The following is a 24773-nucleotide window of genomic DNA, read 5'->3' as shown; positions in this document are numbered from 1 at the left end:
AACTCCCCCTCCATACTCACCAAATGCATTTTTGTTTGTTTGTTTACTATTTGTTGTGAATCTTCTGATGCCCATTGCCCGATCTCAATGACACCTCACGATCACACCAGCTGGTGTGCTTCCTCCGTGTGGCCTTGTGCTTCACTGTTGGAAGGCCACTTGTTTACCTTCAAACCTTTAAAACCCCAGACAATATAGCTTTTTTTCCCCAGATGGTTTAATGTTTTTCAATAGACACTATAGCTTTTAATAGCCAGGCACCATCCTCTGTCTTAACCACATCTGCTTATGCACCAATTTTGTCTTCAGCAATAGAGTGGGGTGGGGGGTGAGCATCACGGAATGGCAATTTGTTAGAACAAAATGTTCTTGTATTGAGAGAAAATATGAGCCAAGGCCCAAGGCCCATCTGCAGCCTTAGTGTGTTGCCTTGTAAATATATGTATATAGGCCAATACCTCTATTTTTATAGATTAATGTGTTTACATAAGTGCACGCCTCTGTTAATCTCCCTATCTATGCCTGTGCTTCCTAGAGCTTGCCTCTGTTTCCTTTTGCCTCCTCCTGCCCCGCCATCACTTTCCCCCTTCTTCCACCTCTTAGTGCTTCCTCTCCACTAGCTTGGTGTTGTTCTAACACTCACAGGATCTCTACCCTCTCCTAGATGTTGGTTTCGATTCTCCTGTTAGTGACGCTGTCCGCTCACCACACCCTTCTCCCCACCTCCTTCTTCCCCTAGAGCTTCCGGGGCCATTGGCCCCATTGCCTTCTCCCTGAGCTTCCCTCCTGTGTCCGTCCCATATAAGTATGTCCTAATCTGAACAATAAAAAACCATATGGTTGAATAAAGAAAAGGAAAGAGACAAAGAAGAAAAAAACCGCAATATAGGTCCCCATGATCCCGGGGGAGATCCGGGGCTGCCCCTCCAAGCCCGAAGTCCTTTTTTGGGGCTCCTCAGGGGCTCTGTGAATCGGCTTTACTCCAATTGCCGATGTGTTATGCTCCATTCCCACACTATCTCCCCGCCGCATGTCCCCATTATTGTCCCCTGCCACTGTATGCTCTAGTTAGGGGACATGTCTTGAGTTGTTGGCAGTCCCACAATCCTCTCTGTGCCCCAGCAGATCCATGCAGGGACCTCAGCCTCTGGGCTGGGTGTGCCCATATGGAGTCTAGGCCGACTGCCCCTTTCTATTTTCCCTTCTTGGTTTGCTTCCATGTGGGCATAGTAAGTCGGTTCCTTTCCTCCACCTGAAGGTCTAGTGTCGTTCTCTGCGGCACACACTTCCAGGGCGGGAGTCCAGCTGGCTCTGGTTGGGCCCTGTAGTCCAGTCTTTCCATGCATTCCCCCACGTGATACGTTGCCCTCTTGGTTTGGTGCACCATGGTAAGGTCTGTATGCACACTCCAATTCTGTGGAGACACAACCAATACCCTCTTCCTGGATGGGTTAGTGCCCTGTTCCCTCCATGTCATCATTGCAGTTTCTCCCCACCCCCATTCTCCCTCCTCCTTCCCCCTTTTCCCTTTAGGTTGGATTCACATGTACCTCCCTGGGTTTGGTCTGACCTCCACCCGACTGCCTGGGCTTCTGCCTGTATATTGTGAGATAAGTGTCTTTTCTTCTATTCCTGCTGTGCTGGTTATACTCACCTCAGGGGACTCAATATGCTTGTCTTTTTTTGTGATTGGCTGACCTTCCAACTCTTCCCATGAAAACGACATGTTTCATGTGATCGTCCATGCTTTTCAGTGCTGCATAGTACTCCATTGTGCGTATGTGCCAGAGTTTACTAATCCACTTGTCTATCGATGGAAATTTAGGTTGTTTCCAACTCTTTGCAATTGTGAATTGTGCCACAATAAACATTGGCCCTCAGATGACTGGCAGTGTTTTATTTCTTACCTCCTCTGGGTATATGCCCAGTAGAGGGATGGCTGGGTCATAAGGCAGATCAATTTACATTTTCTTCAAGTATCGCAGATCGCTTTCCACAGTGGCTGTACAAATCTACATGACCACCAGCAGTGGAGGAGGGTTCTTATTTCACCACATCCCCTCCAACACTTGTTGCTCTCTGATTTGCTGATTTAGGCTAACCTCAAGGGTGTTAGGTGGTATCTCATGGTTGTTTTAATTTGCATTTCTCTTATGGCTAATGAACAGGAACACTTTCTTGTGTGTTTATTGGGCATACGGGTCTCCTCCCAGTGAAATTTATTTTCAGACCTTTGCCCACTTCCTTAGGGGGGTTAACTGTTTTCCTCTTTTTGCAGGCCAGGAGGATGTGTAGATTTTAGTTATAAACCCTTTGTCTGATGCGTCATTACTAAAAACTCCTCTCCCAGTCTGTGGGTTGCCTTGTTACCCTCTTGGTAAAGTCTTTCGCGGTGCACAGGTGTTTTACTCTTATTAAATCCCATTTGTCGGTTTCCAGTTCCCCTGTGTGTGTGCCCTTCCCTACTGCGGTGAGTCTATGCATTCCCTAGGCCAGTCCCGATTCCCGATTCCAACCTCCCTTCCAAGGAGCATTCTGGGTAAATTTCTCCCAGCCCAGATTGGCTTGTTCTTCTGAACAGCCCCCAGAATCCCCACTGCCCTTGAGTCAATTTCAAATGTAAATCTTTCATGGGAGCAGAGAACCTCATTTTTTCCCTGGGAGCAACTATTGGGTTTGAACCACCAACCTTTCTGTTAGCAGCCCAACATCTAACCCATAATGCCATCAGGGCTCTTGACAGTCCATAACAGATTTAATAGAGAAATATCCACCACAAGATGGGTTGACACGGCAGTTACAATGGACTCAGACACAGCAACAATGGGGTGGGTGGCACAGGGTCCAGGCAGAGTTCTGTCCTGATGTATATGGGGTCAGTAGGAGTCAGAACTAATTTGATGGCACCTAATAATGATTAGAAAGGAGCCCTGCTGCATAGTGAGCTATACTAACAACAAGGTTAGCAGTTCAAAGCCCCCAGCCACTGTGTGGGAGAACGATGAGACTCTCTACTCCTGTAAAGAGTTATCGTCTGGAAAACCCACAGGGGCAGTTCTGCCCTGTCCTATTATAGGGTCCCTAATGAGTTGGAATTGTGAGTTTGAAAAGTTTAACAACCGTTAGTTGGTTTTGAGTTCATCAAAAGGGCAATTATTGTTGTAGAAGAAACAATGTCACTGAATTGTATACCTGGGATTAGTTGAAACAGTATATCCTTTGCTGTGCATATTATATTTAATAAAGTAAATATTGTAAAAGGGTGGGAAGGGGCAGTTACCTCAGTGGGCTTGACTTAATCCGGTGGGGCCCTTAAAAGAGATGGGCTTCTTCCTGAAGGAGAGATCGGATGCCTGAAGGCAATTTTGCCTCAACCTTGACAACATGAAGCCCCAAGGTCAGCTTCTAGCGCTGAGTGAGATCAGTCGATAGCCAGAAAGACAAAGGGGCCTCAGGTCCGGTGCTACAAGGATTCAAACTCTACTAACAGCTACATGAACATGGACAAGGATGCTGAGTCTCAGCTGAGACTCCTACCCGCTGGCAGACCCTGGACAGAAGACCCAGCTAAGTTCCTGGCTCCCAGAAGCTGCGATAACCTTTGAGTATTTGTCATACAGTGGCAGCACCCTGGTGCACCCCCACTGTCATACTCATTGTTTTCTGAATGCCTGTGTAGCTTGATGGGACTGTGACTCTTAGGTGACCTGATACCCTTCATGGAGGTGGTGGGGTCATCGCTAAGATAGGATGCCTGGCTCTCCTAGGCTGGGTTCTCTAGAAAAGCAAAACTGACATTTTTTCCACACAGTTGTAGAGGTTCAAGTCCATGGGCTCAATGTCAGGCTGATGGCTTCTTCTGGCTCATATAGCTTCAGAGACTGCTGACTTCAAGACTAACAGGCCAGACAGGAGAGACAAATGAATCCATCAGTGGCAGGTAAGATGGCAAGCCACTAAAAATTCCTAGAGCCAGCAGGCATTAAGACAGCCTGCTTGGATTAAGTCCAAAGAACCAGAGGTCAAGGAGCCAGATGCAGGATCCAGATTCTGAAAAAAACAAGCAAGCTTTCCCATAATGCCCACTTAGATTGGAAGCAGGCCACACCCCCTGAGGAAGCATCCTTTCAATTGTATGGAGGTGATCACATTATATTAGATTTCATTATATTAGGTGATTATATTATATTACATTATGGAGGTGATTATATTAGATTACATTATATTAGGTGACTGCATTGTAACTTCCAAACCACTGAGAATCCTAGTGCAACCAGGTTGATACACAACCTTGACCATCACTCCAGGTGTTTCACAAGGCACATGACCTATAAACAGCTGCTGAGCCAGCCTTGGTGCAGCGGGTCATCCATGGTTTCCATTATTAGAAACAAGTCCAATCACATGGTAACTTGCCACCTTCATGCCCCTTCCCTCTGTGGGGACACGATCCCTGCCTCTTGGGCACAGACAGACACAGGCAGACTGTGTTCCAGTTTTGAGGCCCCGATGGCTTTGAGGGGAATCACTCTGTGTCCCTCCGTAGGACCTCAAGTTTCACAAAAGCGCTGAATGACCCCAAGCCATTCAATGGGGTGACAACTCCTGCGGTCCATCAAGGCAGCACATGTGCCGCTCCTTGTGTTAAAAACAGACCATTAAATGCTGTAGGGCGCACAGTCAGCTTCTCAGTGTTTGCTGTTTTGTCCCGTGTCTCCCATCCCCCCACCCCCGAACTTTACACATGACTCAGCCAAATAAATGAGAAATGAGGGGTGGGCATCGAGTTCTCTAAATGGCGGTGGGCAGGTTTGGAAGAGCGGGGCAGGAGTGGTTCCACAGCTTGTTGGACTGGTGTATAATCTGCTGTGCATGAAACTCCACGCTCACTTCCATCTAGTACACGCTGACTCACAGCAACCCTCTGGCACAGAGAGTAGAACTGCCCCTGTGGGTTTCCAAGACTGTCATCTTTGTAGGAGTAGAAAGCCTCTTCTTTCTCCCCTGGAGCAGCTGGTGGTTTCAAACTGCTTGACCCTGAGGTTAGCAACCCAACACGTAGCCACTATACCACCAGGCCTCCTGAGCTGCTTCGGTATATAAGTTCACCAAAAAAAAAGGATGAGAGCCAGAAGCACAGGCCTTTCATGGGCTGCAACCAAAAGAGACTCCCCTGGCCACTTGGGGTTAGTGGAGACTGTCCTACCTACCTCCCTGGCTCCCCACTGATCCTGGCTGTTCAGCGATGTTGGAATCAAAGGAAATGCTTGCCTGGGACCATGTGAAACTGGACTTACTGCATTGGGAGACTCTGCTGCACAAGACCTCTTCAATGTGTCAAGTAGGCAAGATGTCCCTTTAAACACCACTGTGCCTCTGCCCTCCCCGTGGTCTGTTCAGCCAGCCTCATATGTATGGGGACCTGGACTGTGAATGAGGAAGACTAGCCCCGCAGAATGGCTGCCTCCGAGTTACGGTGTTGGGAAACAATAGTCAAGGGGGCTGCATTGTAGTTGCATGTTTTGCTGGCAATGGGACACAACAGCTCGTGGGACATACTCACAGGGGCCATGGGGAGGAGACCCTTCCCTGTCACTGAGCGATGCCTCCCTGCAGAAGGGACAGCAGACATGACAGGTGGACTGTGCTGGGCTTGCAATCAGCTAGCTTCGCCTTCAGGCCCTCTCCTTCCCTTGGGCTTCACCCCCACACAGATCACGGGTCAGTATTCTGACCAGAATTTGGTAGTGACATTGAGACAAGTAGGTCTGGGAATGACTGTGGCTCCTGTCGGGGACCGAGTGCCACCCCGGGAGCACCTCGGTGGACCTGGCACGGCTCCTTTGAGAGCTGGCTCCAGGCAGGGCCTGAGGCGGAGGGGCGCTGGGTGAGGTGGGGTGGTGCAGGCTCGCAGTCATGGTCTCTGCCGAGGCGGTCTTGGGTAACTGGGCTGACTCCTTAACTCCGAATGTTCCATGTCAAAATGCCCTCCACACATGGCTTAGGGCCTCCCCTGGGACCCACCCCACTCTGTCTCAGACTCAGCCGTCAGCCCTGCCACTGTATGCTCTCTCTGCTGAACTTTTCTCCCCCAGCCTGTCCTTCGTGACGTGCTCTGGTGCCCCCTCCCCTCCGAGGGGGACCCAGGACTTGATTCCTACTATCTGCCCCCAAGTGCATCCCATCTCACAGGGACCTTTGAGGCCAGCAGAACTGGTCCCCAGGCTTGCCCCAGCTGTCAGTCTTTATGACAGCGTACACTCTCGCCTTTTGAGTTTGACCGATCACTGCCCTGTAGTTAGCAGCCCAGCGTGAACTCACTGGCTCCAGAGAGCTTCTCTTAGATGGCATTCCTGTTTCATGAGGTCCTGGGGAAAATGTGCCCTTTCAGATGGCAAACACTTATCCTCTGATTACACGGTGAGTGGGAGAGCTGGGGCCACCGTCCAGTGTGTTCCTATTTAACGGTATTTTAAAATGGCAGCAAAGCTCAGATGGGAACGGTCTTCCTGCAGCAAACTGTAAGCAAAACAAAAGAACCGTGCCTACAGCTGTCTGGTGGATCCCAACCCAAGTTCAACCATCCCATCAGGGTTTTCTCAGCTGTCATCTTCTCGGAAGCAGATTGTCAGGCCTTTCTTCTGCGGAACCACCAGGTGGATTCGAACTGCCAGCCTTTCGATTATCAGCCAGGTGCAAACTGCTGACACCACCCAGGGATATTGCAAAAGCGGGATTCTTGAAATGTTCGTACCTTCACCTCCTTTGGGGGAATGGTTCCTAGAAATGGCTATCCTGCTTGTACAGTAGCTGCTATTGTCAGGTGCCGTCAGGTCAGCTCCCACCCATTGCAACCGTGTGCACAACAGAACGAAACACTATCCTGCCCTGTCCTCCAAATTGTTATATGTCTGTGCCCGTTGATGCAGCCACAGCGTCATCTATCTCGCTGAGGGCCTTCCTCTCTCTTGCTGCCCCTCCACTTTACCCAGCATGCTGTCCTCTAGGAACTGGTTTCTCCTAATATATCCAAAGTATGTTAAAGGAAGTCTCTCACCATGTTTGCTTCTAAGGAACATTCTAGCCTTACTTCTTCCAAGACAGATTGTTTACTCGTTTGTCAGTTTAATTTTTTAATATTTTTCTGCATCAAACGCATCGATTCTTCTTTGGTCTTCCTTATTCTGTGTCCAACTTTCACATGCCCATGAGGCAATGGAGAGACAAAGGCTTGAATCAGGTGCACCTCCGTCCTCAAAGTAACTAGAGGCAGTGAAAAAGGGAAGGCCCTTGATGAGGTGGACTGACACAGAGGCTGCAGCCACGGACTGAAATCTAACAGCCATTGTGAGGGTGGGTGCAGGACCAGATATGGCTTGCTTCTGTTGCGCAGGGGGCGGCTATGAAATGTGAACCTACTCGAGGTCAGATCATGTGAGATCTCTTGGGGGAGAGATAGACCTCGGTCCTTGGCTCCACACGAGGAAGAATTTATGCTGAAGCCTAATTTGCGATCCAAGTGAGTTTTATGAGAGTCAGAGGTTTCAGGTTTACCCAGGCACCCACAGGGCCCCTCACCCCGTGCGGCCTGACTAGAAGCTGCTGGGAAAGTCACATGGTGGGCTCCGGGCTCCTGCCTTTTTCAATTATTCCTCGGGGAGGGGTGGTGGACAGCCCTGGTCGACCCCATTGGCTGAATTGAATTCACCTGACCTAGGTGGGCCAATCCAGGTGCAGCGCCCACCCAGGTGTGCCTCCCCTCCCTGGCCAGAAGCTCAAACCTCTGAGCATGCGTAATGGACACCCCAGTCCCTATGCTAGCTACCTAACAATCTAATTATGGAGATGCTTGTTTAATTCACAATGCAAACAGAAAAATAGAGACCCCCACCCCCAAACAGTCCAGCACATGCTGCGGAGGGGAGTGGGGTGGGGGCGTGCCCTCTCACTGGCCACTATGATGGGTGTGCTTGCTTTTCCAAGTATCTGGATGTCCTCAGGCTGTGAGAGGGGCATCTGCGGTGGGCTTGGGGCATGCTTGGTAACCACCATTCCAGGTGGATGAGGGACATGCCCAGGGTGACCTGCTGGGGCTGCTGCAGTCCCGTGGAACTGGAGGCATGGCAGGTATCAGTGGGCCTGTGGCCTGGTTGTGCAGTGCAGTACCTGTTTTGATTATCCGCTTGGCATTCGAGGTTTCCAGTTGGTTTCCACTCATGGCAGCCCCACACGAACAGAGTAGAACTGCTTCATAGGTGTTTCAAGGTTGAACTGCTTCATAGGTGTTTCAAGGTTGCTGCGGCAGCAACTTCTTTCATTGTTTAAGTCACTCTTCCGGCCAAAGTGTCCAAGCATCCTTTCCCTGCACGGGTCTGGTGAGTCTGATTGGACTCACCTGTGAGCAATTGCAAACAGGTTCTTTGAGAGTGCCATCCTGCTGTGTAGCAAATGAGCCGGCTGAGAAGCAGGAGGGGAATTTCATTACCAGCAAGGGCTCGGAGAGGGGCCAGAGAGCCCCATGTAGTGAACCATTCGGATCCAGATGAGCGCTCTCCCATCAGAGGAGTAGAAACAGGGACTGGGCGTGGAACAGAGTGATGGACGTCCCAGGCCACGGAGCAAGGAAAACCGAGTGCTTTTGTGTGGGGCTGGCTGATGGAGTGGGGTGCCCCCAAGCGCTCACTGGGGGAGGTGGACTTGCTGACCCATGGAAATGGAGCTGAGTGTCTTCAGGGTGAGGCTAACTGGTGCGGGGTGCCTCTGGGCACTTCATTTGAGGAGCTGGGTTTGCTGACCCACAGCTTTAGCTGAATGGGGCCTATAGCAGCGTGGTGGTATGCCCTCTGGCCATTTAGTAACAGACTTGCCAGAACTTTGTAACATGGCCTGAGAAACTACTCAGCCCTGAGTACTTTCCACTGGCTGCCCTGGCTTGACAACTTGATAGACTTCCTAAAGAAACCCTTTCAGCTGCAGCTTTGTCTGTGAGCTCCTGGGTAGCGGTGGCAATGACCCCAGAGATAGTAAGTAGAGAAGAGAATATTAAGACAGTGTGGAGGTTGTGACCTTTTGGAAGCAGATGGCCAGGCCTTATTCAGAGGAACCTGGGGGGCGGGGTGTAAAGACCCCACCTTTTTGCCCATGGTCGAGTGCTGAGTCATGTGCCCATGTTTTTGTTTTGTTTTGGTGTTTTGCTTCTGTTTGATTCTGGGAGCTTTCTCCTTTCAGGCTCATCCTAGCAGCCAACCGAGATGAGTTCTACCACCGGCTTTCCAAGCGAGCCGACTTCTGGGGGACCAACAATGAGATCCTCAGTGGTAAGTCACTCGTGCCTCCATTTCTGGGGCTGTGTCATGTGGCACCGTCGGCACCTGGCCTGGTGGACGAACTGGAATCGGGGGATGGCTGACCAGTCCCTTTTGACTGGTTCTTAAGGAGACACAGGATATGTCAGCAGGCACAGGCAAGCTGAGTCTTTCATGGGTCTGGGGCCCAAGCCAAGCTAGTGGTGGCCGCCTCGGCCTTCCCCAACTGTTCACCAGGCACAATCCACGTGGTTTTCCTGAGGCCTGGTCTCGGGGGGCCTTCCAGTGGGGTTCTAGAAGGAGCAGTCGATCCTGTGAAAGGGATCCCATTGGCAGATTCTGGAGAGACTTGTGGAACAAAGTTCAAAAAGAGAGGAAAGACCAAGCTCACTGATCAAATAGAGACTGGAGGAACGCTGGGATGATGGCCCTTAGTCACGGTCAGGTCTAGAACTCACCTCACCTCCATGGCTCGATTTTCAGCCAAACAATAGACAGGCCCACCCATAACTCAAACCAAACTCACTTGCGTGGAATCAAGGCTGACTCCTAGTGACCCTATATGACCGGGTAGAACTGCCCCTGGGGGCTTCTGGGACTGTGACTCTTACCGGAGTAGGAAAGCCTCGCTTTTGTCCTGAGGAGTGGCTGATGGTTTTGAACTGCTGGGTTGCACAGCCCAACATGTAAGCACACGAGCATTGGAGCTCCTTCAGACAGGGCTGTGAGGGGAACGATAAAGCTTGGGAGGTACACACACCTTAGCATGTCAACCATTACAGATGGGGGGATGGGGGGTGGTATCAGCATTGACCCCAGGACCAAGTTCAGCAGGGCAAGGAGAGAGGAGAGTGGAAGCAGGAAGCGCAGGGAGGAGGAGGGATGCTTCACGGTGAGGACGGTGGCCCTCAGTGACATGAAACTAAACGAAACCCATCTGACCGGGAAACGGATCTGCTCTGCGAGCCTTCAGCCAGTTGTTACTGTTGCATCCAATGCCCATGTGGTGAAAACATAAATGCCCCAAATGTTGCTCCACAGCAGCGCCACGCCGACAACTCTAGCCCCGCTCTCATGGCACCTTTCACGTGTCACCATCTTCATCTAGAACACTCTACCCTCTTCACCTACACTCTGTGCCCCGCCCAAACAAACAAAAGCCCTCTGTCCCCCCCCCCCCACACCTCTAGTAACCATTAACAACCCATGGCTGCTACATTTCGTACAATTTGCATCTTCCCAGACTCTCTTTTGCTTCACATTCATCGGGGGATGGCATGCACCAGACTTCATGGTGCTCTACAGCCGAGTGGTGCTCCATGAAGGAGCCCTGTGGCAAGTGCAGGTTACGTGTTGAGCTGCTAACCAAAAGGTCAGCTGCTGGAGGGGAAGACGAGGCTCTCTACTTCTGTCAACAGCAACCGTCCCAGAAACCCACCAGGGTAATTCTTCCCTGTCTTGCAGGATCCACTCGATGGTCTATTCCATTGCACACACTCTGTTTTGTTTATCCTTTAAGACACATTATCACTGAGTCATGGAAGCCCTGGTGTGATGTGGCTTCAGCACTGGGCTGCCACAGGAGGAAGACGAGCCTGTCTGCTCCCATGGAGCTCTACAGTCTCAGAAACCCTATCGACAGCTCCATGGATGTGACCCTAACAGACAAAGGAAGCCAGCTCCCAGGGCGGCTCAATACTGTCCGCATCTTACAGAAGCAGGCTGCCGCCTCTTTTTTTTTTTCTTTTAAAATTTTTTCATAATATGTTTTTTAGGAGCTCATACAACTCTTACCACAATCCATACAGACATCAATTGTGTAAAGCACATCTGTACATTCATTGCCCTCATCATCCTCAAAACATTTGCTCTCCACTTAAGCCCCTGGCTTCAGGTTTTCATTTTTTCCTCTCTCCATATTCTTGTTTGTTTTTTTTACAGCGTTTAGTTTATTTTTTAAAAACAATTTATTAGGGGCTCATAAGTGGCTCCTGGGTTTGAACTGCTTGGCTCTTCGTTTACTTCTCGGAAGTTCACAGGCTGGGTTCCTAAGGGGTGCAAAGCAGTCATTTTGTAAAATGTCGGTGTTGTGTGAGTTTTCATCTACATACATGCCTACACACAAATGTACAAGGAGCGCTCATTCCAGGGAGGTCTGGGCCTCAGTCTGGAGAGCAACGGCTTGGATGGGGCACCTTCTGGTGAGCAGTTGGATGCCATGCACCTGTGCTTCCCAAGGTGTTTGATGGGAATGAATGGAAGTGACAGCTGGGTCTCCCGCCCTCACAAATGGCAGTCTCTCAGAGATAGCAAGCGGTTCTAGTGTGCAGGGTGGGCTGCATGGACACCTTGGCCACACCATGGGTCCCACTGACTGGCTTGTGCTCCAGTTGTTAGGTAAACATTGGCAGATCTGACAGGGAACTCCAGGGTACCAGCCAGACCAGGTGTGGTCTTATGGGTCTAGGGAGCCTGCTCCTCAGGCTCTCCATGGCCCTTTGCCCCTTCTCTGGCCCATTTGGACAGGGACCAGTGAACCCAAGATAGGCCCCTCACTGACAGCATGGGACAGGAAAGGTGTCTGAAAGCTCCATGCAGGGGACTTGAGTTTGGGTCCCAAGCAGCCACCATCTGTCTTGTCAGCAGTGTCCTGCGTGTTGTTAAGATGCTGATAGTTTTTAAATGTTTCATTTTCTTTGGATCCACAATCAATCCCCATGGAAGCAGCAGTCAAGAAAAACAAATGACATATTACATTGGGCAAATCTTCGGCACAAGATTTCTTTAAAGACCAGAGTCATTTTGAGGATGAAGGTGGGCCTGACCCAGGCCATAGGCTTGATCAATAACCTCATATGCATGTGGAAACTGGGCAGTGGTCTAAGGAAGATCAAAGAATTGATGCATTCTTCTTGATGGTGTTGGTGAAGACTATTGGCTATATCTTGGATTACTGGAAGAATAAACTAATCTAGCTTGGAAGAACTACAGCCAAGGTGCACCTTAGAAGTAAAGATGGTGAGACAAGACTTTGCTTCACACATGTGTTAGGCTAGAGAAACAAATCCAGAGACACTCATACTTTCAAGAGAGAGCTTTATATCAAAGATTAATTGTATATCAAGAAAACATCCCAGCCCATTCCAGATCAAGTCCATAAGTCTGATATTAGCCCATTAGTCCAATACTAGTCCATAAATTCCTCTTCAGATTCACTCAGCACATGCAATGATGCCAAATGCAAGAAGATCACAGGCTGGTAGATGCAGACTTTTGTGGATCCGCTGGTGGTGGAAACATCTCAGTTCTGGCACAGGTCTCCACATGGATCCTCCAGCTCTGAGCGTCTCAACAGCAGGAAGTTGAAGGAGAAAGAGAGAGAGAGAGAGAAGAGAGAGGAAGTTCCCAGAATCCCCATGAGAAGGCCACATCCACAAGAAGGCAGCATCAGGCTGTGACCTGATTGACAGGCTAGATTCCACCCCTACACTTATTTATCAAGTTAACATGAAATTATGTGACCACCACAGCATACTTTGGACATCGATCAGGAGGGACCAGTCCCTGGAGAATGACATCGTGGTTGGAAAACACGGAAGACCCTCAAGGAGGTACGTCGACACAGTAGTTGCAACAGTGGACTCAAATATAGCAATCGTAAGAACCAGAACGAGTTTGGTTTGGTTGTGTATAGGGTCACTGTGAGTTGGAGCTGAATCCCTGGCACCTACAACACCAAAATTCTGAACTCGTTGGAGTTGTGAAGTTAGGCAGAAGATACCTCATATACACACATACAAGGCCTGGGGAGTTGTCTTAGGTCCAGTGTGGCACAAAAGCAAACTCAGTGAAGTTTACATACAGGCGTGGGGGTTGGGGTGGGAGAGGATTGATTGTCTCAAGGAAATGGCTCACGCAGTTGTAGATGCTGGCACGTGTCAATTCCATGAGTCAAATGTGAGGCTGGAGGCTTGTCCTGATTCATGTGGCTGCAAGGGCTGATGGGCAAGATCGGAAGGTCACATAGCAGGCTATTGGCTGTCGAGGTGAATAACTCCAAGGTCTGCAAGCAATGTGGCAGGCCTTTGGTCAAGTCCAAAGAACTGCATGGCAGTCAGTCAGCCAGGTGCAGAATCCAGACCTAGCAAAAATCAAGCAAGCCGTGGGAGTGACATAATTTTGTATCACCTTGAAGTGTAGGGGTGGACGCTAGCCTATCAATCAGGTCACAGTCTCATGGTGCCTCTTTGTGGGCATGGCCGCCTCATATGGAAGGTCCTGGGACCTTCGTCCTCTCTCTGCTTCATCTTCCTACTGTCACTGCCATTGACCTACACCCACTGGTCTGCGATCCTCCTGCATTTTGCATCATTGCATGTGGCTGCGTGAGTCTGAAGAGGGATTATTGACCAACATTGGATTTATGAACTAGGATTGCATTTATGGACTTGATCTGGACTGGGTTGGGGTGCTTTTCTGCTATATAAATCCTTCTTGATCTAAAGCTCTCTGGCACATATATGCATGTCGCTGGATTTATTTCTCTAGTCAACCTGGCCTTGCACACAAGCCTTGCCGAAATCTCCCCATCTATTGGAAGCAGGCTCCACCTGTGAAGAACCCCTTTCTGTTGTTTGGCTGCCCATAGCACAGCCCATCATGGGAGGTGATTCCATTAGATCAGGTCTCATCAGGAGGGATGATGACATCATAAGGGCCCAGCCACACAGAGTGTTAGCCCAGGCAAGTTGACACGCAACCTTGACCTCACAGGAGTGATGTCATGAAGATGCTGGAAAGACTGATTTGCCCTGCAGCTGAGGAGACATCTTTCTGAAAGTGTCTGGTCAGGGGCCCAGGGACTGATGGCTTCAGGAGGGGAAATGAGAACTCGTGCAGGGCGGGCAGTGGGCAGGAGTTACCTCGTGATATTGTTACATTGATTTCTGTAGCTGAGGCACCTCCCACCCTGCTCTTCCACCTGTGCTGCTCCCAGCCAGGGAGGTGCTTCGGGTGCACAGAATTGTTCATTCTTTGCACTGATTCTGAGATGACCAGCCTGACCACCACTCGGCAGTGTCTGTCTCCTAGCCACTAAGGCAGTGCTGGTTCACTTTCCAGGCAAGACCAGTGGGTTTGATTCTCACTCTGCCACTTCCTATACTGTCAGTGCGTCGTTATGGTTTTGAGCAGGTTTCAGAAGAGCTTTGGGACCAAGGCAGACTAGGGACCAAGACCGAGTGGTGGTCTTCCCCAAATCAGCCAGTGACAGCCCCGCGGACTCCAGTGCTCTGATACACAACAACTTGGGATGATGCCAGATGGAGTGACCTTATGTTCCCCTCGCCGCCATGAGTCAGGGCCAATTCAGCAGCAGCTAGCAATAGCCTAGTGACATGGGGACACTGTCTTACCTTACTGGGGGCACCCAATGTCCACTGCACGCAGGTTGGGGCTAGAAGATACCATTGGGGATTTGAGGCCAGTGCTTCTCCAAGCATGGCCCCTGGACCTGAAGCTTCAACTTGACCTGTTACAGAGTGAAATTATGTCTTTCAAAGATCAGGCGCTGGGCTGAGCTGCATCTACTCCCGGGGTAGGGGAACGAGACTGGGGCTGGTACCACCTGTTGGGCACTGCTGATGGTGACACCACTGTCCACTGCAGGGCTGGACATGGAGGAAGGGAAGGAAGGCGGGACGTGGCTCGGCATCAGCACCCGGGGCAAACTGGCAGCACTCACCAACTACCTGCAGCCGAGGCTGGACAGGGACGCCCGGGGCAGAGGTAGGTACCCAGGGCAGTGTGGAGGGACAGGCAGCCTGCAGTTGGGGCTTCTAGGATACCGTCCCTTGTCTGAGATGACGTGGTCATGCCTCTCAGAGTGCCCTCCACACTGTGTCCAAGCCAAGCTTCCTCCTGACGGCTGTGCCTGCCTCCCTCACCCATTTGACTGGGTTGTGGATGTCCTTGATATTTCTAGAACTGATGTCCTGAGAGCTGTGTTCTGTAGACGAATACTTCCGTTACAGACTGCTGTGTGTGTTAGGCTGGGTTTCCAGTGTGGGCACATTGGGAGGGACAAGCAAAGCAGACCACCAGACACTGAGTGGTCACAGCAGCCTCCCTGCCCAGCCCAGGTGGCAGTCAGCCTGATACCAGAACTTTGGTCGCGTCTCTGAAATCTTCTCCCTCAGGGTCCCCGTCAGTCTTCCTGTGGGGAGGGGCTCAGCTGCTCCTTGCAGCCTCAGCCAAGGTTGCCTGCCCCCACCCACAGGTGAGCTGGCCACCCACTTCCTGACCAATGACATAGACAGCTTGTCCTACCTAAAGAAGATCTCCACAGAGGGGCACTTGTACAATGGCTTCAATCTGATCACGGCTGATTTAAGGTAGGTCTGGCCCAGCACATGGGGCCTTGGTAGTGCAGCAGGCTCTGTGCTACAGGTCAGTAGTTTGAACCCACTGGCGGCTCCATGGGAGAAAGATGAGTTGTCTGCTTCCATAAAGACTGACAGTCTTAGCAACCCTATGGGGCAGTCCTGTCAGGTCACTGTGAGTCTGAATTGACCCGAGAGCAATGGGTTTGGTGGTGTTTTTTTTTTTATCAGGCAGCTCTGTGGTCTTGGTGGCACGTGGGTTGAGTGTTGGGTGCTGACCACAAGACCCAGGGGTTCGAACCCACCATAGTAGAAAGATCAAGTTGACAGCCTTGGAAGTCTTATGGGATGGTTCTACTCTGCCCTAGAGGGTGACTTGGAGTCAGAATGGCTATGGGTTTTGGGTTATGGTGGGATCAGGCACCCTGGTGGTGCAGTGGGTTAAGCACTGGACTGCTGACCTTGAGGTTGCTGGCTCACCCCCATCAGGCATTCCAAGGGAGTCTGCTCCCGTCAAGATTTATACCTGCAAAAACTCTATGGGGTGATCCTACTCTATCTTGTAGGGTCACTGTGAGTCAGAATAAACTTGATAGCAGTGGGGTTGCCCCCCACCACCAGCTCCGTGCTGCAGGCCCAGCAGGTGGAAGGATCGGATCCTACCCTGCTGGTTGGCGTGGGGTCCACCATAGGACAGAGCCAAGGACAGAGGGGAAGGGAGGTAGGTCCTCTGCACACAGGCACTCCCTGCCAGGGTGCTTTCTTCCTGGCCAGTCCACTCACTAGACAGTAGAGCCCAAGCTCCTTTGTTCCCAAGAGTTCTCCCCCAAGGGGTACCTTGAGGTTGCCCCACCGGCAGGAGTCGGTGCTGGATAGAGGGACTTCGGGCACCCAAGTGCTCCCTCAGAGTGGACATGAGGCTTCCTGCAGGTCCCCCAGGAGACGAGCTTTCCAAGGATGCAAAGGGGCTCCATTTCCCTGTTGACAACTTGTGAAGGCTGGTGGCAGCCGTGCAGCCTGGATAGGGTACTGGTGACGAAGCCCAGGTTCCCAGGGGAGGGGTCTCACCCCAGCTCATCGCCGCAGCCTGGGTCAGTTCCCCTCAGTTGCCATGCAGTGGCATCACTGCCACACGCCCACATGAACTCAAGCTTCCTTCTTATAAGCAAAACCTCCTAAATCAACAGCCACTTGTTAACAACAAAGGAACCAAGGAGCCGCTGAGGAAAAAGGGGGTCAAAACTTGGGCTAGGGGTGCAAGGGATGGGGCAGGAACATGGGCCCTGCTTGCAGGCAGATCAGCAGGAGGAGGGACCGGAGGCCCCTGTCTGACTTGTACCTGCTCCTTGCCCTGCGTTTGCTGCTCCAGAAGGGAAGATGTGTCCAGTGTTAGCCGGTGTGAAGGAAATAGAACATTTCCAGCTCTTTAGCAACCAGCACCAGCAAGCACACCTGGAGACTAGAGGTGCCTCCAGGGTAGATTTCCATGGAGCCCTGTCTGCCGGGCTCCTGCAGCTGGAGGGACTCAATGGGATGTAGATGCTGTTGAATAAGATTGAGCCAGGTGCCGCCTGGTAGTTTACGGGCAGCTGCTTATACCCCATTGGGGAGCAGTGCTCTGGATTTCATAGGCCTGGCTCCCCCATGTGTTTTGCTGTTGTAGCCAAGCGGGACCCACGCTTGGAGGGAATTGGGCTAGGCAGGAGGGCTTTTGATATGCTGCCACCTTCCAAGCCCGGTGGTCCCCTGTGACACTGGACAAGAGCCTGCCTGAGAGGCAGAGGTGGGAGTGGGCTGGCTTTTCCCATGTGGTTGCCAAGTCAGACTCCCGCCTCGGACTGAGGGCCCACCTGATCCCTCTCCTCCCATTCACCTGCAGCACAACCAAGGGAGACGTTGTGTGTTACTATGGAAACCGAGGGCAGCCTGAGCCCATAGTCCTCACTCCAGGTGAGTCCCCTCAATGCTGGGACAAACAGGGTGGGGGGCTGCTCAAGCAAACAAAGCAGTACCTCCCTGCAAAGAGAGACTCTGGGGCTACGCACTGATACCTGTCCAACTCAAGTTCATGCTGTCTACCTTTTTTCTTCTTCTCAAGATAACGACCATGTTCTGTTAGCATGTGTGAGACCTTGATCTGGACACCATTTGATCGGGGATACTCCACATGGCAATGGGAGGCTGGACTCTGTTTCCACTGAGCCCTTGCCCGTGCCTACTTGGCGGGGTGGGGGTGGGAGTGGGGTGGGAATTGTCCCTGGTGTTTGCCAGTTTCTGTAATTGCCAACCCGGGACTGACCCCAAGTGGTGGCCTTCCTGGCCTTGGGTTTCTGATTCTCCCACCCTTGACTCTTTACCTTTTTAGATGGATGTACACACTAGAGAGTTTTTCCTGTTAAATAAAGAGAGGCAGGGATGGATGGATGGATGGATGGATGGATGGATGGATGGATGGATGGATGGGCGGGCCCTGCTTGGAGGGTGAAGGAGTAGATGGGTGGGGGATGGTGGATAGATGGACAGATTGATGGCTGAGTAGGTAGATAAGTGGATGGGTATGTGGGTAGATGGATACATGGATGGACTGAAAGACAGACGTGGGAGTGAGATCCTGGGGCAGGGCATGGGTTGGCCACCTATCTGGGCTCTTTCTTGAGGACCCTGCTGTGTATTGCTAGCTGATTTTCAGGACAAGCACTCTTCCCTCACCTGCTCACCCAGGGTCTCCTTAGACCTTCCAGATTGTTGGCTTCTGTGCTCCTGGCTCGCTGTTTGGTCAAGGCACAGGTGGGTGGGAGGCCTCAGCCTCTACCTGGTCTGCATCTGCCTACTGCTCTTGGCTGTTCCCTTGGCACTCCCTGCACACGAGCCTGCCAAAAGCCCTGTAAACTGGGGGTTTGGGGCATTCACCCTGAAGGCCACTTGCCCTGTGCTGGCCAGGCTGACCCTGCTTCTCACAGGCATCTATGGGCTAAGCAATGCCCTGCTGGACACGCCCTGGCGGAAACTGAGCTTTGGGAAGCGGCTCTTCCAGGAGACTGTGGAGCAGAGCCAGACTCTGTCCAAGGATGCCCTCATCGCCCAGCTCCTCAGCGTGCTTAACAACGAGGAGGCGTAAGTGGGCACATTTGGGGTGGGTGGGCACTGGGGCAGCAATAGGCGATCTGGAGGTGGCCCAGCAAGTGCTTCCTGGGGCTCCTGGCTACCCTGACAGGAGTGACCCAGCAAACAAGGCAGGGTCCCTTCTCCCCCTCCTCTTCCCCCCTCCAAAGCTCCAGCCCAGCACCTGTGTGGAGTCTCCCAAGGCCTACTTTTTTCAGCCAACACTGCACCCCTCGTCCTTATCCATATCTGGTCCCCAGCACAGGGGAGGTTTGTGTAGGATGGACAAGTGAAGCAGCTGCAGGCTGCCAGGCTGGGAGGTCCTGGAGGGCGGACTCAGATCATGTGGGGCTGAGAGGAGCTGGAAGACTAGTGGGAGATTCCAGAAAGGTCCAAGTGCTTAGTGATCACTGAGGAACAGAACCAACCACAGAAAAGACCAGCTCCCTTTAGATCAGGCCTGGGGTCTGACTGTCTTTCCTAAGTGTTCATGAGACACTTGGTCACCTGACCATGAACCCCCTCCAGTGGAATGTCACAGATTGGAGTGAAAGAATCCTGGGACCACTGTGGGTATGAGGAATGCTCTCCTACTGGGCACTTGTCCTGGGGGCACTCACTGTAGCCTGTGTCTTCCCAGTGGGGCCATGGTGGTGCTTGCCCAGACAGACAGTGCTGCCTCCACCTGCTTCTCTGCCGTCCCTCTCCAGGCCAGGCTACCATCCTGACTGGATCTCCCAGCATCCCCTCCACCCAGCCTACTGCCCCTGGGGACCTATTCAGAAGGCAGGTCTGGGCATGCCCTACTCCTCCCTGATCCAAACCCCCAATGGCCCTGCCCCTCATCCCCGTAGTTCCTCATTGTCTGCCCTATGGTCTTCTCTTGGGTTTCCCAGGGGTCCCACAATGTACAGAGGAACTACAGAAAAACAGTCATTAAGCTCCCTCCTTGCCTTTGACCCCCTTCCCTTCTCTTAGCTTTGCTACTTGCTAAGCCACATCTGTGCTTCAAACTTCCCCCATCCCCTACCCTCACCCTTTTCTGGAAGCTTCTCTAGCCCAGTCCGTACCAGCCACCCTTGGCTGCAGTCACCCCACACAGGTTCTGTAGATGCCCCCAAGGGGGGCCCCCAGGTCCCTTTCACTTACCACTGCTGCCCAGCAATCAGGGGCTCTGTTGAGGGTGCACAGGCCTGGTGACTCAGTCTGTAACAGGTCCCCCCAGCTGAGCTCCACACACTGCAGCTCCCACCTTCCCCACTCGGGTCCCCACTCGGGTCCCTGGCACTGTGTCCTCCCTGGAGAAGGCCCCTACAGCCCAGCAGTGCTGCAACTGGGCCTCCATTGTGTCAAACCAACAGAGCCTGGGGGTGCTGAATACTGGGTGCTCATGTTTGCAGGGCTCCATAGTCTTGGGAAGCCAGTTGGGCCAGCCCATGCCAGTGGCCCTGGCTAGAGGAACTGACTGCCCAGAGACTTGGACTCAGTGATGGCGCCTGCAAGTTTTAGGGTGGGCAGGGGCTTGAGGTTCTGAAACAGGAAAATGGGTTCTCAGTCCACATCAGAGGGTGGGGGGCGCTGTAGGAAATGAGATGCTATTGCAGCCTGAATGGCTCTGCCCAGCCACAGCAGGGGCAGCTGAGGAGCTGACAGACAGGGACCACACCCCTGTCCTTCCAGACAACTGCCAGACCCAGCCATCGTGGAGCAGGGCCAAGAGTATGTGCAGCCCATCCTGAACAAGTATGCGGCGGTATGTGTGCGCTGCCCAGACTACGGCACCAGGTATGGGCACAGTCCATGGGCGCTCCAGTGCCAGCAGCTGCAAAGGGCTGGTCCCCTACCCTTCCTGGGCCCCATGGGGGAGTCTGCAGTCTAATCAGGGCCCAGTGGGAAGTGACAGGTGCCAGCCATTGCTGCCACCGTGTCCACCGCACACTTGGTTCTGCAGTTTGGATGGGATGATGACCCGCATGTTTTCCCAAGCCTACTGCCATGAGGCTGGGTGGGGCTGGGGGGTGGGGAGGTGGTGGTGGTGGTGGCGGTACTCACAGGCGGTGCAGGGCAGCCTCACTCTACCTGCTGACAGTGGGCCAAGGCCAGGTGACCAGTGTCTAGCTCAGCACCCTCAGGAGGCAAGGAGATAGAACTAGAAGGCCTGGAGACCCCAGGGCTATTGGGAATGCAGCCGGAGGACTTGATTCCCAGAGCCAACTGGGGGGGGGGGAGGGGGAGGGCAGCAGCAAGGCCAGGCAACTAGATTAATTGCTGACCCTTTGTTCACCTTGAAGTGGGAGGCGAGGCAGGGAGTGGGGGGAGGCAGGCCATGGACTCCATCTGGGTGATTTGGTCTCTTTGCAGAACTAACTTACCTGCACTTGTGGCCTCAATGTGTCTGCGCCTGGCTGGTGCTGAGCACTGGGGTCGAACTGGTTGGTCCTTCAGTCTGCTCAGGGGTGCTCTGATCACCCCATGTGGTGTGTGACAGCTCAGACCAGAGACACAAAACCAAACCCACTGCTGTTGAACTGATTCCAACTCACAGCAGCTCTCGAAGACAGTTGAGCCGTTCCAAGGGGCTTCTGGGGGGAGGTTTGAACCACTGACCTTGTGGTTAGCAGCTCTGTGCTGTGCCACCAGGGCTCAGTGCTGTGCTGGGAAGGGCGGGGCCAATTGAGATCAGTTGTCGGTGGTGTTAGGCAGTGAGGGACAGGTGATTGGGGAGGGAGAACCCAGCCTCTCAGGAGAGCAAGACCTGCTTGTAGACTTGATGGGGGCCCGAGTTGAGTTGGGTGGATGGATGGCGGGCAGGGCTGGCTGCAGGGGGAGGAGCTGGTTATCTCATGGCCCGTGAGCCCATTGGCCAGGGACAGCTAGCATCCCAGATGCCTCCAGGCAAGTGGGGCTGGTGGGGACTGGTGCTGGGGAAGGTCCAAGGTGGAGGTAATGGGTTCAGAGAAGGGTGGGCCTTGAGTGGGACCCTGGGAACCCTGGGAGGGGAGGGGCAGTTAGATCACCTGGCTGGCAGCCTAGGAGCCCTCAAGTGAGTCCTTCTACGGCCCCAAAGGAGTCATCTGAGGGGCAGGCTGGGTGGCCTGGGGCAGTCAGCAACTTGGTCCTGCACACTCTTTCAGAACCAACACCATCATCCTTGTGGATACCGACGGCCAGGTGACCTTTGCAGAGCGCAGCATGCTGGACAAGGACCCCACCCGCTGGGAGACCAGTACCCACGAGTTCAGGCTACAGAGCTAACCCCACCCCCACATGGGGCTGGCACAGACAGGACCCCCCATAACCACATTGCACAATTATGGGAGACTCAGACAGCACCCCGGTGATCAGGGCTGAGATCTGTGTGTTGTCTGTGTCCATGCCCAGCCTGGGGGGGGGGGACCATGTCTGACACCAGGTGTGTTGTGCATAGGTGAGTGTACATGGCCAGCCCCCAGACACATGCCTATCATTCACACAACTCAGTTATACACACAGTTGTACACACAGGTACCCATGCTCACACAGGCATAAATACACACAGGCAGGCACGTGCCTTTACACAAGGTGCATGTGCGCACATCCCACATCCTTATACCATACATCTGCACATAGAGCACACACATGTATGTGTGCACACTTGTAGACATAAGGTACACATTTGCAAATGTTCACACTCACGTATATACGTTTATGGGCACAAATTATATATAAAAGGCACATTTGCACACACACATCCCACATACACTTATACACACAAGGCACACATGGCATCACACATCATACGCTCACACACGGTATGCATGGATGCATATGTGTGGGCCCACATTCACTCAGGTACCGGCACACACACGCGCGCGCTGATGAGGTAGAGGCCTGTATTTCATCCCACATGTGCTGCCCCGTGGACCTTGGCTTTGTCAAGATGACAGCAGACGATATTTGTCAAAGGGTGACGCTTCCTCCCGGCCTCTCTGGACACACCTAGGACTCTGTTGATGACAACCAGCCTACCAAGAGAGGAGACAGGCCAAGTATGGTGCCAGGAAGACCTGAGAGAAGCCCGTGCATAACCACAGTCCGGCCTGGTTGGGGGTGCCGGGGGTTCCTGTGGGCCTGGATTCTGGGTGGTCTCCTGTGTACTGGTCCTATATATGTTGGGCGGTCAGTTCTGCATGCCCCGAGCCCCCCCTCCTGCCTCTCACTCAGGTTCTTCTTGGTCCAAGTGGCAGTCAGGTCATGTGTTCTGAGGTAGGCTTTTCTCACCGACGACCCAGGTGGCAGATGGTCTGTACCATCCCCCTTGGCCAGCTGACCTGCATTGGCATCCCACCTTCCTTGGAGTGGGCACTTAAACATAGGCTGCTGATAATAAAAGTTTGTTTGAGGTTGTGCCAAATTCATGCGTTTCAGGGTCCTTCCCGTGTGTGACTGCTGACCAGTAGAACACATTTGTGCTACGGGTCAGTTCTCCCATAAGTGCCTGCCTGCTGTCCTAGTAGTCCTGGGGGACGGGGGGTGGGGTGGAGGGGAAAATCTTCCTGTCAGCAGGAACTCATTCTGTGGGCACAGACTCCATGCGAGGATCCAACTACTTTCTCCTTGCACCCTCTTGTACTCTGTGGCAGAAGCCAGGTCAGTCTACCCATCAGTCTTTGCTCTTGCATGGGCCACCCTGCCCATCAGGTGTCAGTGGGCAGCTCCTGGAGGACCATCTGGAGGGGGAATGGCCAGGCTTGTGCTCCTGGGGAACCAGGAAGTGAGGGGATGGAGGGAAGGGTGGTTTTGAGATCCACCAGGCAAGGAGACTCAGCAACTCCACAGGACAGGGTAAAACTGCCCTTGTGAATTTCCCAGATTTTCTTACTGGAATAGAAAGCCTCATCTTTCTCTCACAGTGTGGCTGGTGGTTTTGAACTGCTGATCTTGCAGTTAGCAACACAACGCATAATCACCCCATCACCAGGGCCCCTTACATTGGAATAAACTATCATAGCTTGAGGCAAGTAGAGTATGTGCCTTAGCCCCTGGAATCCCAGGTTCAGGGCAGGCACTAGGGGGCCTCTCTCCCAAACTGGTCAAGCCTGGAGGGGTCTCACTTTACCTCTCCTAAACACCAGAACCCCTTCTCAACAACAGACTCCAGCTGGGCCTTTTTAGGCCATGTAAAGATGGGGTAGAATCTGTAACCCCGGTCTGTCTGGACCAGACATGCCTCCTCACCCTTCAGGTTCCAGGCCTGACAACCCTCCTCTGCTCAGGTTTTTATTTTTATTTTTAATTCCAAAAAAAGAACACATTGAAAATGAAGTCCAAGTTTGCCAAGCCAGTGCGTGAATTCTTTAATCTTTCAGAGGCGCAACCAAAATACGGTACTGAAGGAGGGGCACCCCAGGGTGGCAAGCAAGCTGGATGGAATGGTTGGCATTCCAAGGCACCTCTGCAGGCCTGGTGGCCTGCTTCCCTTAGGTCATCACAGCCCTGGAACCTCTTGGAGCCAGTCACCCTTGAGTGGGAATCTACTGCAGGTGACATACATCAACCACAAAGAGAAGATGCAGAAGGGTCTGTCGCACAGAGCAAGTCCCAGGCATGCTTCCGCTCTCCCTTCACAGCAGAAGTGGCTGCTGAGTGAGTAAACAGCGTACTGCCAACCATTGGGCTTATGGCCAGGCATCTGCTTACCACAGCGAGCCACCCCTACACCCCACCCCCCAACCTAAGTGGTATTTTGATTGCACCGATTGTTAGAAAGATTAAAGAATTCATGCATTGGCTTCAGCAATTTGAACTTCAATGAGTTTATTATTTGGTGAATCCATTAATCTAAAAAACAACAAACCTGAGCAGAGGAGGTGTCAGGCCTGAGGCCTGAAGGGGGAAAGGTGAGGAGGCATGTCTGGTCCAGACAGACTAGCAATTTTTGCCCAGGGCTGCAGGTCCCACCTCACCCCATGTTTACATGGCCTGAGAAGGCCCAGCTGGCGTCTGC

General features: G+C 52.5%; 1 protein-coding gene across 2 annotated transcripts in view; it reads left to right on the top strand.

The window, feature by feature from the left end:
* The window catches only part of TANGO2 (transport and golgi organization 2 homolog), a 37845-nt gene extending 14665 nt beyond the window's left edge, over positions 1 to 23180 (top strand). Inside the window, exons 3-10 of one of the 2 annotated variants that reach the window (XM_075533927.1) lie at positions 9229 to 9317; positions 12836 to 12916; positions 14973 to 15092; positions 15583 to 15697; positions 17565 to 17635; positions 18646 to 18799; positions 20468 to 20572; positions 21922 to 23180. In XM_075533927.1, the coding sequence (XP_075390042.1) occupies positions 9229 to 9317; positions 12836 to 12916; positions 14973 to 15092; positions 15583 to 15697; positions 17565 to 17635; positions 18646 to 18799; positions 20468 to 20572; positions 21922 to 22042 (856 nt within the window). In that variant the 3' untranslated portion in view covers positions 22043 to 23180. The remainder of the gene's footprint in view (positions 1 to 9228; positions 9318 to 12835; positions 12917 to 14972; positions 15093 to 15582; positions 15698 to 17564; positions 17636 to 18645; positions 18800 to 20467; positions 20573 to 21921) is intronic. The other variant, XM_075533928.1, reaches the window with a different exon arrangement.
* The last annotated feature ends 1593 nt before the right edge of the window (positions 23181 to 24773 follow it).

Source organism: Tenrec ecaudatus, chromosome 16 (genome assembly GCF_050624435.1).
Source record: "Tenrec ecaudatus isolate mTenEca1 chromosome 16, mTenEca1.hap1, whole genome shotgun sequence".
NCBI lineage: Eukaryota > Metazoa > Chordata > Mammalia > Afrosoricida > Tenrecidae > Tenrec > Tenrec ecaudatus.
The sequence above is the reverse complement of the archived record's forward strand: the minus strand, read 5'-3'. Positions and strand labels throughout refer to the sequence as shown.